The 16,115-nt window shown below is 46.8% G+C and overlaps 1 protein-coding gene across 1 annotated transcript; it reads left to right on the top strand.

Annotated features, from left to right (window-relative positions):
• Window positions 1-1,512: 1,512 nt before the first annotated feature.
• On the top strand, window positions 1,513-12,428 carry LOC140719747 (nuclear factor 7, brain-like). Its single transcript, XM_073034587.1, has 6 exons — window positions 1,513-1,923; window positions 2,002-2,097; window positions 2,638-2,871; window positions 4,388-4,410; window positions 4,507-4,625; window positions 11,821-12,428. The coding sequence occupies exons 1-6, from the start codon at window positions 1,513-1,515 to the stop codon at window positions 12,351-12,353; spliced, it is 1,416 nt and encodes a 471-aa protein (XP_072890688.1). The 3' UTR covers window positions 12,354-12,428.
• The last annotated feature ends 3,687 nt before the right edge of the window (window positions 12,429-16,115 follow it).

The following is a 16,115-nucleotide window of genomic DNA, read 5'->3' as shown; positions in this document are numbered from 1 at the left end:
AAATGTAGGTTTCTGATGATTTTTTGTGAAATCCACATGTCACCATTGTATAACAGGAACCCGTACGATTATTGACTCAGTGGAGTATCTTTGAGATCACACTCGAAGTGTTCCCCGATGTTCACTGTAACCGGGTCTGAATAAACTGTCTTGTTCCCGAAACTCACCACTGCTGTCTGGCAGGTTCTTTCTGTGCTGTTCCATCTGAACCGTGTTTAAGTGGGAGACTGGTCCCCACACCCACAACCCAACCCCCAGTCCCTCTGTCCCTCGAGCTGCTGTTGTGGACGCTGCCTGATGAAGACTGTCAGACTCAGCGACGTGGAGATTGCAGAGCAACACACTCAAAATACTGGAGGAACTCAGGGGGTCAGGCAGCAGCTGTGGAGAGGATAACAGTCATCGTTTCAGACTGAGACCCTTCAATGCTGTTTATTCCTCTCCATATGCTGCCTGACCGGCTGAGTTCCTCCAGGATATTGTGTGTGATGCTCTGGAATTCCAGCATCTGCAGAATCTCCTGCGTTTGTGAGTGGAGATTCCAGCCCAGTGCCCCTGCTCTCTGGGGCTGATGGGGTTTAGAAGACAGGCGGGGAAATCATTTCCACACGTGGACCCTGTTCAGAACAAGTGAGACCGGACCTTTGGAGCCGGGCCGTATGTGGTGAAGTCAAGCAGGGAAATGGAAATCAGGAGTTGAATGTTTTCCACACTGTGACGTACAATGTCCAGTCCTGTGGTGATTCCTGCAGACACATCTTTGTCATCGCCACAGCATCAGGCTCCTCACAGCAGATTCTCTCCACATCCCGTGTCCCATACCATTAACTGATTTAATAGTTGCTACAAATTTACATTAATCACCGTTTTTACACCTCAGTCTCTCTTTAGTCCTCCAGAGGTAAAAACAAAATAAACTTTTTGAGGTACACCGAGGGACAGGCAGCATCTGTGGAGAGAAATGGATAATCAACATTTCAGGTCGAGATCCTTCATCTGGACTGTCTCAACCCAGAATATCTTCTGTCTATTTTTCTCCACAAATGCTGTCTGACTCGCTTAGTTCCTTCCAGATTCTTGCATTTACAGTCCCTTCTGTCTCTCTTTTCAGGACTTGCCCTTTCAGTTCTGCCGTAGACTGAACCAAGCTCTTCTCTCCGGCTTTATCTATGTTAGACTTGTTTAATGTGTTTCTGATCCCTGCTGTGGAAATGAACACGATTCTTGCTTCACTGAAAAGGAACACACACAAAATACTGGTGGAACACAGCAGGCCAGGCAGCATCTATGGGAGAAGCACCGTCGACGTTTCGGGTCGAGACCCTTCGTGAGGACTAACCGAAAGATAGTAAGAGATTTGAAAGTAGGAGGGAGAGGGGAAAATGCGAAAACTGAAAAGGAACATTCATTCCCGAGACCGCAGCGCCCCTGGTGGACAATCGCGGTACCGCAGGCGTTCAGCAACTCCCCGAGGGTGAAAGGATCCTGAACCAGGAAGTACCGGGAGTTAACATGGCTTCGAAAGGACAGGTCGGGAGTTGGACCGAGGAGGTAATTTGTCCCATCTGCCTGGATTTCTTCACCGATCCGGTTATACTGGAGTGTGGTCACTACTTCTGCCGCTCCTGCATCACACGGTGTTGGGAAAGGGAGGAGAGAAACTCCTGCCCGGAATGTAGAGAGGAGTTTGCGGACCGCACCCTCAGGGCCAGTCGGGCCTTAGCAAATCTGTCTGAGAAAGCTCGAAAATTAAACCTGAATCCGAAACAGAAGGAAAAGAAACTTCACTGCGAGAAACATGAGGAAGAACTGAAGCTGTTTTGTGAGACGGACGAAACACTGATCTGCCTGATCTGTGCGACTGCGCGGGAACACAAGTCTCACAACTTCATGCCGGTTAACGAAGCCGTTGAAATCTACAAGGTAAAACTAATCCGTTTTTGATCAACTGTTTACTTAGTTGCATATTTTGGTCTAATGTCTTCACTCTCTGATTCCCAGGGTCGGGTTAAATCTTCCTTAGACTCTCTCGCTAAAAAGAAATCAGACTTCGAGGAAATGGAGCAACAACAGAAAGAGAAGATTTCTGGAGTTCGGGTGAGACTCCTGTGCAGAATTTACAAATTCGCTGTGTAGTTTTTTCCCTTTAATGCAGAATAGCAGAGTATCCCAGCTCCAGTAACCTGGGATCGATCCTGACCCCTGGAGCTGTCTGCGTGGAGTTTGCATGTTCTCCCCGTATCCAGTACCTTCCTTTAGCCGACATTGCATGGTTGAACGGTAAATTGGCGACTGTAATTAACCTTGTGACGTTGGGTGGTCTGTGAATCAGGTCGGAGTTAGTGGGTCAGAGACGGAGTATATGTTTCAGGGAGACGTGGGGGAATGTGATGGAGGGGATTGTTCTTTGAACCAGCATAGACTTTAATGGGCTGAATGGCTACTTTCCATGTCAGAAGGAAATACAAAAAGTAGCCTGAAATAGTAAACTAGCCTCTCCTTTCATTGACAGGAACAGTCACACGTGGGTGAATGTGATGTAGGGGATTGTGCTGAGAACCAGCATAGACTTCAGTGGGCAGAAAGAAATACAACATTAGTCTCAAATAGTAAACTAGCCTCTCCTTTCATTGACAGGAACAGTCACACAGCCTTCAGTCCCAGATCACAACCCATTTTGCTGAACTGCGCCGGGTTCTCACTGAGAAAGAGCAGCGTGTACTCCGAGATCTCAGGGAAGAAGAGGAGAGGATTCTGAATCCAATGGAAAAAAATCTTCGAGAGATTCAAGAGAATTTAAATTCTATCCAGGAGAAAATTTCAAAGTTACAGGAACAAATGGATCAACAAGAAAATATCACATTCCTGATGGTGAGAGATTTCAGTTTGGATCTGTAAAAGTGCCCAGACACAACATGATGCATTTTGTCACAAATACTGTAGTTGGAAACTGATTTCCACAATGTGGACATCCTGACTGTTCAGAATTGTAATTGTCCCAAACCGGCCTCCCACAACATCTGTACATCTCAGGACAGTCTGCAACTTTCTCGGGAATGAGTTACTCTGATCAGAGCACTGAGCTGGTGATCGTTTCTGTGATTCCCACGTATAATATCCTCTTAGACTCAGAGTAACACCCAGTTACAGTCACAGGCTGTGAGTGTGTTTCTGATATTCTCTTCACCAGATTTCTTGTGGGTTTTATTAACAACCAACTGATGCTTTGTCTTTGCTTTTGGTCTGACACAAGGAGAAATATTTTCTCCACTCCACCCCATCAAATCCATTCTGAATGTTAGGCATCTGATCCTCCCTGACATCGTATCCAGATAAAAATACACAAACTTTCCATCTCTCCTGTAAGTTCCCTCCTCCCAGTAATGGTATAAATTTCATACATATTCCTTGTACTTTCTCCTGAGGTTCTGTGTCCCTCTTTCTCCGTGTGTGCCAGTAGGAGTGAGTTTAGTGAGAGTTTTCAAAGTTTCGAAGGTACATTTAATGTCAGAGAAATGTATACAATATACATCCTGAAATTCTTTTTCGACACGAACATCCATGAAAATGAAGGAGTGCCCCAAAGAACGAATGACAGTTAAATGTTAGAGCCCCAAAGCCCCCCCAGCTCTCCCCTCCCACGCATAATCATCAGCAGGCAACGACCCCCTCCCCCACCAGCAAAAAAACATCAGCACCCCCCACCGAGCACTCAAGCAAAGCGTCAGTAAAGACACAGACTTGCAGTAGCCCAAAGATTACTTGTTCACCCAGTAATTCAACAGAACACAGGCTCTCTCTCCCTAAAAAGGGAAAAAGAGGCGACCTGTTTCACAGTGAGAGGGGACACATAACAAACAACTCACTGATTTACGATGTTGAAAGTCTGTTGTGTTGTTTTTCTCAAGCTCTGTTCCAAAACAACTCGGGTCTCGGGTCACTCACCCAGCAGCCAGCTTGTTGTTTTCAATCTTCCATCTCCCACGACACACCGATTCCCCCGCAGAGGCACCGACCTCGAGTCCGCCCACTTCCAGAGCCACAAAATCCTGGAACTCTGAAGGTGTGCTAGTCTTCTAGGCCGTGTCCTCGATATATCGAACAGTGGCCAGTCGTGAGACCCCGAGAGTGGGTCTCATTCTCCGAAAGAACCGAAGGCAGCGTGTAACTCCAGGTCAGGGTCTTCAAAAGAACCCTGAAAGGGAAAAATAGAGATACTGAAGATAGAAATAGAGATGTTTCCAAAGATGTTAGCAAAGTAGTCGCCGGTACGCGCCATCATCCTCCTAAGCTCCCGGCAGCTTTTAATAACCTGTCTCAGATTGCTGCTGTTGGGATGCCGATGGTCAGTCTCAGTCAGCTGAGATATGTGTTTGATTTATTTCAGGAGGAAGCTCGTTGGAAGAGAAGGTAGGACATGGTCTTTACTGAAACTCTGTATGGATTTCTAAAATAATTCAAATATCGCTGATGCTCAGTTTATAACCAGCTGTATAATATTTACAGGAGCAGTGATGATGCCCAGACATTGTCAGTGACAGACGGTGCCCTACTGGCTGGAAAATTCTATCACCCCTACTTGTTCGACACAGCATTGGGAGAAGCATTTCATGGCATTAAGCAAGGTAAAACATACAGATTCATTTGTTCTTGTTTCAGACACAATTAATTAATAATTAGACACAACATTTGGCTGTAATAATAGGCTGAAGGGGAAGTGGTTTATTCTGGCCCTAACCCCACCTGCAGGGAGGTATCACTGTCACATGATCATCTGGAGATGTCAGACCCCTGAACACACCAACACTGGGGCAAAATATAACCAATTCACGGGACTGTTAGATGAACCACTGCATCCTGATCCCATTCATACTGGAAAAAATGTCAATGCTTGCGCTTGAATCCTGCCACAGTAGCTCTGGAATTAACGTTTCATTAATGTCATTAAAGTGGATAAAATCTGGTATCACTGTGGTGACAGGGATTGTCAGAAAAATACACCAGTCCTTCGAGCCACTCACCCTGTCTGACCTGTCCGTGACCGCAGTCTGATTGACTCAGCTCTGCCCCCTGCTGGACTCGCCAGTCTCACTGTTGTGATCAAACCACCACATTGAAGCATCGTCAGACTGAACCCGGACACACCAATCAGCATTGATCTCGGTGAACGATGGGAGAAGCCCACACAGCATAACTGGTCTGGCAAATCTCCCTCACACACATACACAGGAAGGATTGGCAGACTGTAGTCAGAGCCTCAGCATCGCACATTGTTAGTCCCCTCAGTGACATGGAAACTATTCTCTCTCTTCAGACACAGTAAATGTATTTTACTTGAACAATTCACACACGTGCCACACATTGCCAACACACACTGGACATGTGAAGACACACTGTAACATACAATACTTCAATGTGACCCTCACCTTCAACGTGAACACACACTCACTGATATTTACTCACACACAGACAGATATCCAAATGCACCATCAGAGTGGGACACATCGCCATAGAAACAGACACATTTCCGTGTGTTTGTCCCATATTCCTCCAACCATTTCCTATCTGTGTACCTGTCTAATATATTTAAAAATATTTCATTTATATCTGTTTCTACGGCTTCCTCTGGCAACAAATTCCATATGAACTCACATCCCTCACAGATCGCTTAAACTTTCTCTTGTATCTCTGCCCTGTGCTTTTGGACTCTATTCCGGGGAAAGAGACCATGTGTATACACTTCACATCTGCTCCATGATTTTATATACCTCGAAAAGGGGTTCACCCCCATCATCCATCATAGCCCCAGCTTATGCAGTCTCTCCTTTTACCCCAGGCCCTCCAGTCCTGCTAACATCCTCCTGTAGTGACATCCTTCCCAGAGTCGGGGACCCAGAAATGCACACAATACTCCAAGTGTGGTCTGTGATCAACATCAAAGGCCTTGGTGAAGTTCATGTGGACAATGTCTACCACCCTGTCCTGGTCAATCCTCTCTGTCACCTCTTCGACAAACTGGAATTTGTGAGACGTGATTTTCCATGCACAACACCGTGCTGACTGTCCCTGATCAGTCCTCGTCTTTCCAAATGCTGTTCCATCCTATCTCTCAGAAACTTCCCCACCACTGACGTTCGGCTTAAGGACTGGACTTCCCTGGTATGACCGTCTAGCCCTTCTTAACTGAAGGCTCGAACTGAGCCACCCTCCAGTCTTCCAGCAGCTCACCTGCGGTGAAATGAGAAGCAAATATATCTGCCAGGGTCTCTGCAAATTCATCTTCTGTCCTAATGAGGGGCTGTGGGGAGTGGGTTTGTGGGAAAGGAGACCCTTATCACCCATATTCATCCCCCTTCACCTTCTGTTTCCATCTACACACACAGTTCACCACAGGCTTTCCACCCCTCCCCCATCTGGTCCTGGTTCCATCTGCCATTCATCTCTCCCCTAATGGTTCCCATTGTCATAAACAGGAAAAAGTCTGCAGATGCTCGAAATCCAAATCAACAAACACAAAATGCTGGAGGAACTGTATACTGGCCATCTCCCAACTCCACTCTCAGTCCTGATGTCGGGTTTTGACATGAAACATCGACAGTCCCTTTCCTCCCACAGATGCTGCTCGACACACTGAGTTCCTCCAGCAGATTGTGTGAGGCATGATTATTGGATGTATTTAAGGTGGAGTCAGATACAATTTTTAAAGGTCGACAGTTTGCAGCTTGGGGATCTGGTACAGAAGAGGAATTGATGCCAGCATTGATCAGTCACATCTATAGAATGAAGGGCCTGTTTCTGTACTGTTCTATGTTCTCTGTTCTCTGTTTAGAAGAATGAGAGGAGATCTCAGGGAAACACAAAACTCTCTCGGGGCCCAACAGGCAGGATGCAGGGGGGGATGTTTCCCCTGTCTGAGGGGTCGAGGGTCAGGGGTCACTGTCACAGGATGGGTGAACCCTCAGAGGATGGAGTATCTGGAATTCTCTGCACTGGAGGCTGTGGGGTCTCAGTCATTCAGTTCATTTAAAATCACAGAGTCATCGTCTAACAACACAGAAATGTACCCTTCGCCCCATCACCTCTGTGCTGACCTATTTACCCATCTACACTCATCCCATTGGCTGGCATTAGGTCAGTCTCCTTCTGTGCCTTGTCTCTTGAAGTGTCTCTTAAACGCAGTGATTGTATCTGATTCCATCACCTCCTCTGGCAGCAAGTTCCAACATCAACCACTCACTGTTCAAATAAACTCACCTTTAAACTCCTTCCTCTCACCTCAGACATGTGACCTCTTGTATTTGATCCCCCTCCTGTGGGAAGAAGTTTTCAACCATCTGCTCAATCTAACCCCTCATAACCTTATAACCCCTCAATTCCCCTGTGTTACAGAAGATGATCGACCTCATTTTCTACTACATTATGGAAGCAAATGTGCTGCAGGTCCTAAAATGCAGAAAGGTCGATAAATCCCCAGGTCCTGATCAACTGTATCCCAGGAAATTGTGGGAAGCTCGGGAGGAGAGTGTGGGGCCCATTTTGGAGATGTGTGTCATTGATAGCTGTGGGTGAGGGACCAGAAGACTGGAGGGACACTAATGCTGAACCTTTATTGAAGATAGACTTTCGGGAATAACCTGGGAAGTACAGACCGGTGAGCCTAATGTCAGTGGAGAATACATTAATGGAGGGGATTCTGAGAGACAGGATCTACATTCATTTCGAAAGGCGAGGACTAATCAGGGACATCATCTCCATGGAGTTTAGCGAGGGATTTGACATGGTAGCAGAGAGTTAGATCACATGGGATACAGTACGATCTGGAATAGGATATAGAGTTGTCTGGGTGGAGTCCTGTGACCAGTGGTTGTTCTGCAGGGATCGGTGCTGGGTCCACTGTTCTTCATCATTCATACAAATGATTTGGAGAGAATGTAGGTGACGTGTTTAGTAGGTTTGTGAAGGACTCTAAAATTGGTGGTTTCATGGACAGTGAAGAGGTTATTTATTTATTTAGAGACAATGTGAAACAGGCCGTCCCAATCCCCAAGCTGCACCACACAGCAACACTAGCTCTTCAACACTAGCCGAACCACAGGACATTTTACAATGACTAATTAACTAAATAACCACTTTGCCCTTGTACTAGAGTCATAGAGGATAGAAAAGTACAGAACTGAAACAGGCCCTTTGGCCCATCTAGTTCATGCCGTCACATTTAAACTGCCTACTCCCTTCAGTCTTCACTGTTACCATAGCCGTCCACACCTCTGCGATCCATGTATCTGTCCAAACCTCTCTTAAACATTGAAATCGAGTTTACATGTGTAAACTTGCACTGGCAGCTCTTCCCACACTCTCACAATCCTCTGAGTAAAGAAATTTCCCCTCATGTTCCCCTTAAACTTTTCACCTTTCACCCTCACACATGACCTCCAGTTGTAGTCCCACCCAACCTCCGTGGAAAAAGCCAGCTTGCATTTACTCTCCTCATAATTTTGTATACTGTACCTCTCTCACCTCCCCTCAGTCTTCTACCTTAGAGGAATAATGTCCTAACCTGTTCAATCTTTCCTTATAACTCAGGTCCTCCAGTCTGAGCAACATCCCTGTAGATATTCTCTGTTCTCTTTCATCCTTATTTACATCTTTCCTGTAGGTAGGTGACCAAAACTGTACACAACACTCCAAATTATGCCTCACCAACATCTCATACAACTTCAGCATAACATCCATCTCCTGTATTCAATACTTTCATTTATGAAGGGCAATGTGTCAAAAGCTTTATAATTAAACAAGAGAAAATCTGCAGACGCTGGAAATCCAAGCAACACACACAAAATGTTGGAGGAACTCAGCAGGTCAGGCAGCATCAATGGAACTGAATTAACCGTTGATGTTTCGGTCTGAGATTTTGTGTGTGTTGTTTTGGAGTTCCAGCATCCACACTCTTTCTTGTCTTTATGATTTGGATCATTCTGTACAGTTCTGGTGAATTTACTATAAGACGGATGTCATTAAGGATGTCATATTCTGTGGTTAAGAAGGCATACGGTGTATTCAATCGTGGAATTGAGTTTAGGTGCCAAGAGGTAATGTTGCAGCTATATAGAACCCTGATCAGACCCCACTTGGAGAACTGTGCTCAGTTCTGTTTGCCTCACTACAGGAAGGATGTGGAAGCCATAGAAAGGGTGCAGAGGAGATTTACAAGGACGTTGCCTAGATTGGGGAGCATGCCTTATGAGAATACGTTGAGTGAACTCGACCTTTTCTCCTTGGAGCAACAGAGGATGATGGGTGACCTGATAGAGGTGTATAAGATGATGAGAGGCATTGATTGTGTGGATAGTCAGAGGCTTTTTCCCAGGGCTGAAATGGTTGCCATAAGAGGACACAGGTTTAAGGTGCTGGGGAGTAGGTACAGAGGAGATGTCAGGGGTAAGTTTTTTACTCAGAGAGTGGTGAGTGCGTGGAATGGGCTGCCGGCAACGGTGGTGGAGGCGGATACGATAGGGTCTTTTAAGAGGCTTTTAGAGGTACATGGAGTTTAGTAAAATAGAGAGCTGTAGGTAAGCCTAGTAATTTCTAAGACAGGGACAAGTTTGGCACAACTTTGTGGGCTGAAGGGCCTGTATTGTGCTGCAGGTTTTCTATGTTTCTATTAAACAGAGAGGGTATAAAACAGATTTACAAGGATGTTACTGGGACTGGAGGGTTTGGATTATAAGGAGAGGCTGGATATTCTGGGTCTTTTTCCTGGAGCTCAGGAGGCTGCCAAAGGAAACCGTGGAGGTGGGTACAGTTACAACGATTGAAAATACATCTGGACAGGAAAGGCCTCTAACCTCTCCATTTTTTTCTGGACACCAGAACTAACCAGTTCCCCTCCACCACCACTCTCCTCCGCTCAGTGGAACTTGTCCTCACTCTCAATAACTTCTCCTTTGGCTCCTCCCACTGCATTTAGACAAAATGTGTTGTCATAGGCACTCGCGTGGGTCCCGGCTATGCCTGCCTGTTTGTCGGCTACATGGAACAGTCTATGTTTCAAGCCCACACTGGTGACCACCCACACTTTTCCTACACTACGTTGACGACTGCATTGGTGTTCCTTCCTGCACCCACATCGAGCTTGTCGACTTCATCCACTTTGCCTCCAACTTACACCCTGCTCTCAAATTCACCTGGTCCATTTCTGATGCTTCCCTTCCCTTTGTTGATCTCACTGTGTCAATCTCCAGAGAAAGTTTATCCACCAGTGTCTATTACAAACCCATGGGCTCTCACAGCTACCTGCTCTATACCTCATCCCACCCTGCTACTTATAAAACCGCCATCCCCTTCTCTCAGTTCCTCCATCTCCTCTGCCACTGCTCTCGGGATGAGACTTTTCAATCTACAATGAAGGAAATGCTCTACTTTTTCAAAGAACGGGGCTTCCGTTCCTTCACCATCAATACTGCCCTCAACTGCATCTCTTCCATTTCATGCATGTCTGCTCTTACCCCATCCTCCACCACCCTAGCAAGGATAGGGTTCCTCTTGTCCTCATCTACCACCCCACCAGACACTGCGTATAACACATAATTCTCCAAAATTTCTGCCAGCTTCAATGGGATCCCACCACCAAGCACTTCTTCACTCCCACACCACCCCCAATTTCTGCTTTCCACAGGGATCACTCCCTACGTGATTCCCTTGTCCATTCATCCCTCCCCACTGATGTCCGTCCTGGCTCTGATCCTTACAAGCAGAACAAGTCCTCCACCTGCCCTACACCTCATCCCTCACTACCATCCAAGGCTTAAACATTCCTTCCAGGTGAGGTGACAATTGACCTGAGTCTGTTGGGGTCATATCCTGAGCTCGGTGTTCCCGGTGTGGCCTCCTGTATATCGGTGAGATCCACTGTGGATTGACAGACTGCTTGGCCGAGCATCTACGTTCTGTCCGCCAGAACAAGTGGGATCTCCCAATGGCACCCATTTTAATTCCACTTCCCATTCCCATTCTGCTATGTCCATCCATGGCCTCCTCCACTGTCGGAATAAGGCCGCACTTAGCTTGGAGGAACAACCTATCCCATCCCCTTTCCCTCTCTCAGCACATCTTACCAACAACCGTGTTACTTCATCCCTCCCCCTCCAGGTTTCACCTGTCACTTGCTGGTTCTCTCTCCTTTCCCCCCCAACCTTGTAAATCTACTCCTCAGCTTTTTTTCCCTCCAGTTATGTCAAAGGGTTTTGGCCCAAAACGTCGACTTTATCTTTTTCCATGGAAGCTGCATTCCCTGCTGAGTTCCTCCAGCTCCTGCTTGGACAGGTACATGGGTAGGAAAGGGTTAAAAGAATAATGAGCAAATACAGGCAAGTGGAACAAGATAATTCAAGTGAGTTGGTCAGCACTAATGAATTTGGCCTTACCTCCATTTTAAATGCCTCCACTCACCTCATCCTCATTCAGTTGTTGCTCCACCCCTTTCTCACATCCATTTCCGCTGTTAACCCCCAACTTTCTTTCCATTTCGGAGGTAAGGTCTCGGCTTGAAACATCGACTGTACATCTCCCTTAACACATGCCGCTTGACCCGCTGCGATCCTCCAGAATTTTGTGTGTGTTGATCGGGAAAAATTTGCTCTCCATGTCAAGAAAAAATCTCGGGAAGATGCTGGTTATCCATCTGCTGTGTTTGGGTAAAACCCCAGGAAAGGGTCCTGTCGCCCACCTGACTGTGCCTGAGGCCCAGCAGCCTCTCCCCCGAGTCTGCCCGAGTCTCCCCCCTATCCCCGGGGACTCTCTAATCCTCTGCTTCACCCCCAGTCTCTGTCACCCTGGATGTGGAAACGGTGAGTCCGTGGCTCGAGGTGTCTGAGGATCGGAAGAGTGTGAGATGTACCAGGACCCAGAGGGATCTCCCTGACACCGGGAAGAGGTTCACATACTGGCCTTGTGTGCTGGGATCGGAGGGATTCACATCGGGGAGACATTACTGGGAGGTGGAGGTGACGGGGAATCGGCGCTGGGATCTGGGAGTCGCCGCAGGGTCTGTGAAGAGGAAGGGATGGGTCGGACTGAGTCCGGAGACTGGAATCTGGGTCATCAGGCGGCTTGAGGACGAGATGAATGTTTTCACCTCCCCTGTGTCCCGTCTCCCTGCCCGTCCCATCCCCAGGAGGGTGGGAGTTTATCTCAGTTATGAGTCCGGGACAATTTCATTTTACAACGCAGAGACCAAGTCCCATCTCCACACCTTCACTGGGAATAAATTCACGGAGACACTTTATCCTTACTTCTGGACTTTGGATATAAACCAGTGGCTGAGAATCTGCTCCAGTTCCGCTCCAGGTCTGTAAACGGGTCGGGTCCGGGACCGGCATCAGGAGTCAGTCAGTGTAAATATAAATGTGCGGAGAGTGAAATAAACACGATGTGAGAATTATCGATTCATTAATTTTAACTCATTCACTGCATCCGTCAACGGAACAGAAACACTGCGGATTCAGCAGCAGCCGCGGGCGGCGGGTCCTGAGCTCCCCGGCTCCCCCGGGTGCTAAAGTCCACCGGGACTGACAGGGTAACTGGGGCAAGTGGTGGTGGTGCTGACTGGCAGAGGGAGGTCAGGGTGAATCTTGGTAACACGGGACATGTTGTGATGGTTACACACAAAACGCTGGAGACTCCCAGTGTGTCCGGTTACTTCGAGGGAAATGGGCAGGTGACGGGTGGATCCAGGTGAGGGGTAATAGATGAGGGAGGGGTGGAAATGTGTCAGATACTGGGAGGTGAGAGGTGTCAGTGACAAAGGGCTGAAGATTTTGGAATCTGACAGGAGGGGAAAGTGGACCTCGGAGTAAAGGGAGGGAGGTGGGGAGGAGTGTGTGGGGGATGGGCAGATGGAGAGGGTGGGGAGGAGTGTGTGGGGGATGGGCAGATGGAGAGGGTGGGGAAGGAGGGGAAAGAGATAGGGTGATGGGGCTAGTGGATCAGGAGGAGAGAGACAATTAAATAGGAAAAGTGACAGAGAGGGAGCGACTACCGGAAGTTTGAGAATTCAATGTTCATGCCACCAGGTTGTAGGCTGCCCAGGCAGAACATGAGGAGCTGTTATGAGACAGATAGAGCCAGGATCTCGGCTTTGAATCATATAGACCGTGACATAGGATCAGAATTAGGCCATCTGGCCCATCGAGTCTGCTCCGCCATTCAATCATGGCTGATCCTTTTCTTTTTCCTCCAGAACCCCAGTTCCCAGCCTTCTCCCCATAACCTTTGATGCCATGCCCAATCAAGAACCCATCAATCTCTGCCTTAAATACACCACCACAGCTGCATGTGGCAACAAATTCCACAAATTCATCATCCTCTGTTGAAAGAAATTGCTCCGCATTTGTTTTGAAAGTGCGCTGTTCCACGCTGAGGATGTGCCCTCTTGTCCTGGACTCTCCCACATTGGGAAACACCCTTTCCACATGTACTTTGTCTAAGCCTTTCAACATTTGAAATGTTTCAATGAGATTCCCCCCTCACCCTTCTGAATTCCAGTGAGTACAGACCCAGAACCATGAAACGTTCCTCATCTGATAACCCTTTCATTCCTGGACTCATCCTTGTGATCCCCCTCTGGACCCTCTCCAACGCCATTAGAACTGTTCTAAGATGAGGAGCCCAAAATTGATCACAGTACTAAAGGTGAGGCCTCACCAGTGCCTTACAAAGCCTCGGCATCACATCCCTGCTCTTGTATTCTAGACCTCTTGAAATGAATGCCAACATTGTGTTTGCCTTCCTCACCACCGACTCAACCTGCAAGTTAACCTTCAGGGTGTTCTGCACAAGGACTCCAAAGTCCCCTTGCATCTCAGATTTTTGGATTTTTCCCCGTTTAGAAAATAGTCTGCACATATATTTCTACTACCAATGTGCATTACCATGCATTTCCCAACATTGTATTTCATTTGCCACTTTCTTGCCCATTCTCCTAATCTGTCTAAGTCCTTCTGCATCCTACCTGTTTCCTCAACACTACCTGCCCCACCGCCAATCTTCATATCATCTGCAAACTTCTTAACAAAGCCTTCTATGCCATCATCTAAATCATTTACATACAGCGTAAAAAGAACGGGTCCCAACACCAACTGCTGCAGAACACCACTAGTCACTGGTAGCAACCGTCCTACCAGTTGGCCAATGCACTAACCATGTGTAATTTCCTGTTCTCTAACTTGGTAAACAGCCTCGTGTGTGGTACCTTGTCAAAGGCTTTTTGAAAGTCCAACATCCACTGCATCCCCTTTATCTATCCTTCTTGCAATCTCCTCAAAGAATTCCAACATGTTCATCAGGCAGGATTTTCCCTGAAGGAGACCAAGCTGACTTTGTCCTATCTTGTGCTGTGTCACCAAGTACTCCATAACTTCATCCTTCACAATTGAATCCAACATTCTCTCAACCACTGAGGTCAGGCTAACTGGTCTATAATTCCCTTTCTGCTGCCTTCCTCCTTTCTTAAAAAGTGGAGTCACATTTGCAGTTTTCCAGTCCTCTGGCACCATGCCAGAGTCCAATGATTTTTGAAAGATCATTTCTAATGCCACCACAATCTGTAACACCACCTCTTTCAGAGTCCTAGGGTGCTGTTCCTTTGGTCTGGGTGACTTATGTACCTTTATGTCTATCAGCTTTCTGAGCACCTTCTCTCTTGTAATAGTAACTGCTTGCAGTGAAGACTGACGCAAAATACTCATTTAGTTCATCAGCCATCTCCTTGTCCCCCATTATTATTTCTCCTGCCTCCTTTCTAGCAGTCCTATATTCACTCTTAATTCTCTTTAATTTTTAACAGACTTGCAAAAACTTTTACTATCTACTTTGATATTATTTGCTAGCTTGCTTTCATATTTCATCTTTTCCCTACTAATGATTTTTTTGGTTGCTCTCTGGAAGTTTTGAAAAACATTCCAATCCTCTATCTTTCAACTAATTTTTGCTTCGTTGTATGCCCTTTTGTTTGCTTTCACAATAGCTTTGCCTTCCCTTGTCAGCCAAGGTTGTACTATTTTACCATTTGAATATTTATTATTTTTGGAATACATATGTCCTCATTTCCCCAGAAACGCACATCATTGCTACTCTGCTGACATCCCTGCCAGCAGCTCCTTCCAATTTACTTTGGCCAACTCCTCTCTCATACCACTGTAATTTCCCTTACTCCACTGAAATACTGCTACATCAGACATTCAAATTTCAAGTTGAACTCAATTATATTGTGATCACTGGTTCCTAAGGGTTCTTTCACCATAAGCTCCTTAATCGCCTCCAGTTCACGACATAACACCCAATCCAGTATAGCTGATCGCCTAGTACACTCAGCGACAAACTGCTCTAAAAGGCCATCTCGTAGGCATTCCACAAACTCACTCTCTTTAGATCCATTCCCAACATGATTTTCCCAATGACAAAGGAGATGATAGTGGATTTCAGGAGACATCCCCCCGCTATGTCTCCCCTCACAGTCCTCAGCAGCCCTGTGTCCACCGTGGAGAACTTCAGGTTCCTGGGAACCACCATCTCTCAGGATCTGAAGTGGGAGCAGAACATCAGCTCCATCCTGAAGAAGGCCCAGCAGCGGATGTATTTCCTGCGGCTCTTGAGGAAATACGGTCTGCCTCAGGAATTGCTGCTGCAGTTCTACACTGCAGTCATTGAGTCTGTCCTGTGCACCTCCATCATTGTGTGGTTTGGAGCCGCCACCAAGCAGGATAGAACCAGACTACAGCGCACAGTGAGGACTGCCGAGCGCATCATTGGAGCCTCCCTGTCCTCTACTGTGGACCTGTACTCTTCCAGGTTGAAGAAGAGGGTGGGGAACATCATAAAGGACTCCTCCCATCCTGTGCACGGACTGTTTGATCTGCTTCCGTCTGGTAGGCGCTTCAGATCCCTCCAGACTAAGACTAATAGGCACTGGAGAAGTTTTTTCCCTACTGCGGTCACTTTGCTGAACAGTTAACTGCCGGTTAACTGTCGGCTAACTATTACTTGGATTGCACTACCTGTATGTATAATCTATATTTTCATTTATATTTATCATTATTATTGTTATGAGCAGAGAGACA

This window comes from Hemitrygon akajei, chromosome 2 (assembly GCF_048418815.1).
Source record: "Hemitrygon akajei chromosome 2, sHemAka1.3, whole genome shotgun sequence".
Taxonomy (NCBI): Eukaryota; Metazoa; Chordata; class Chondrichthyes; order Myliobatiformes; family Dasyatidae; genus Hemitrygon; species Hemitrygon akajei.
The sequence above is the reverse complement of the archived record's forward strand: the minus strand, read 5'-3'. Positions and strand labels throughout refer to the sequence as shown.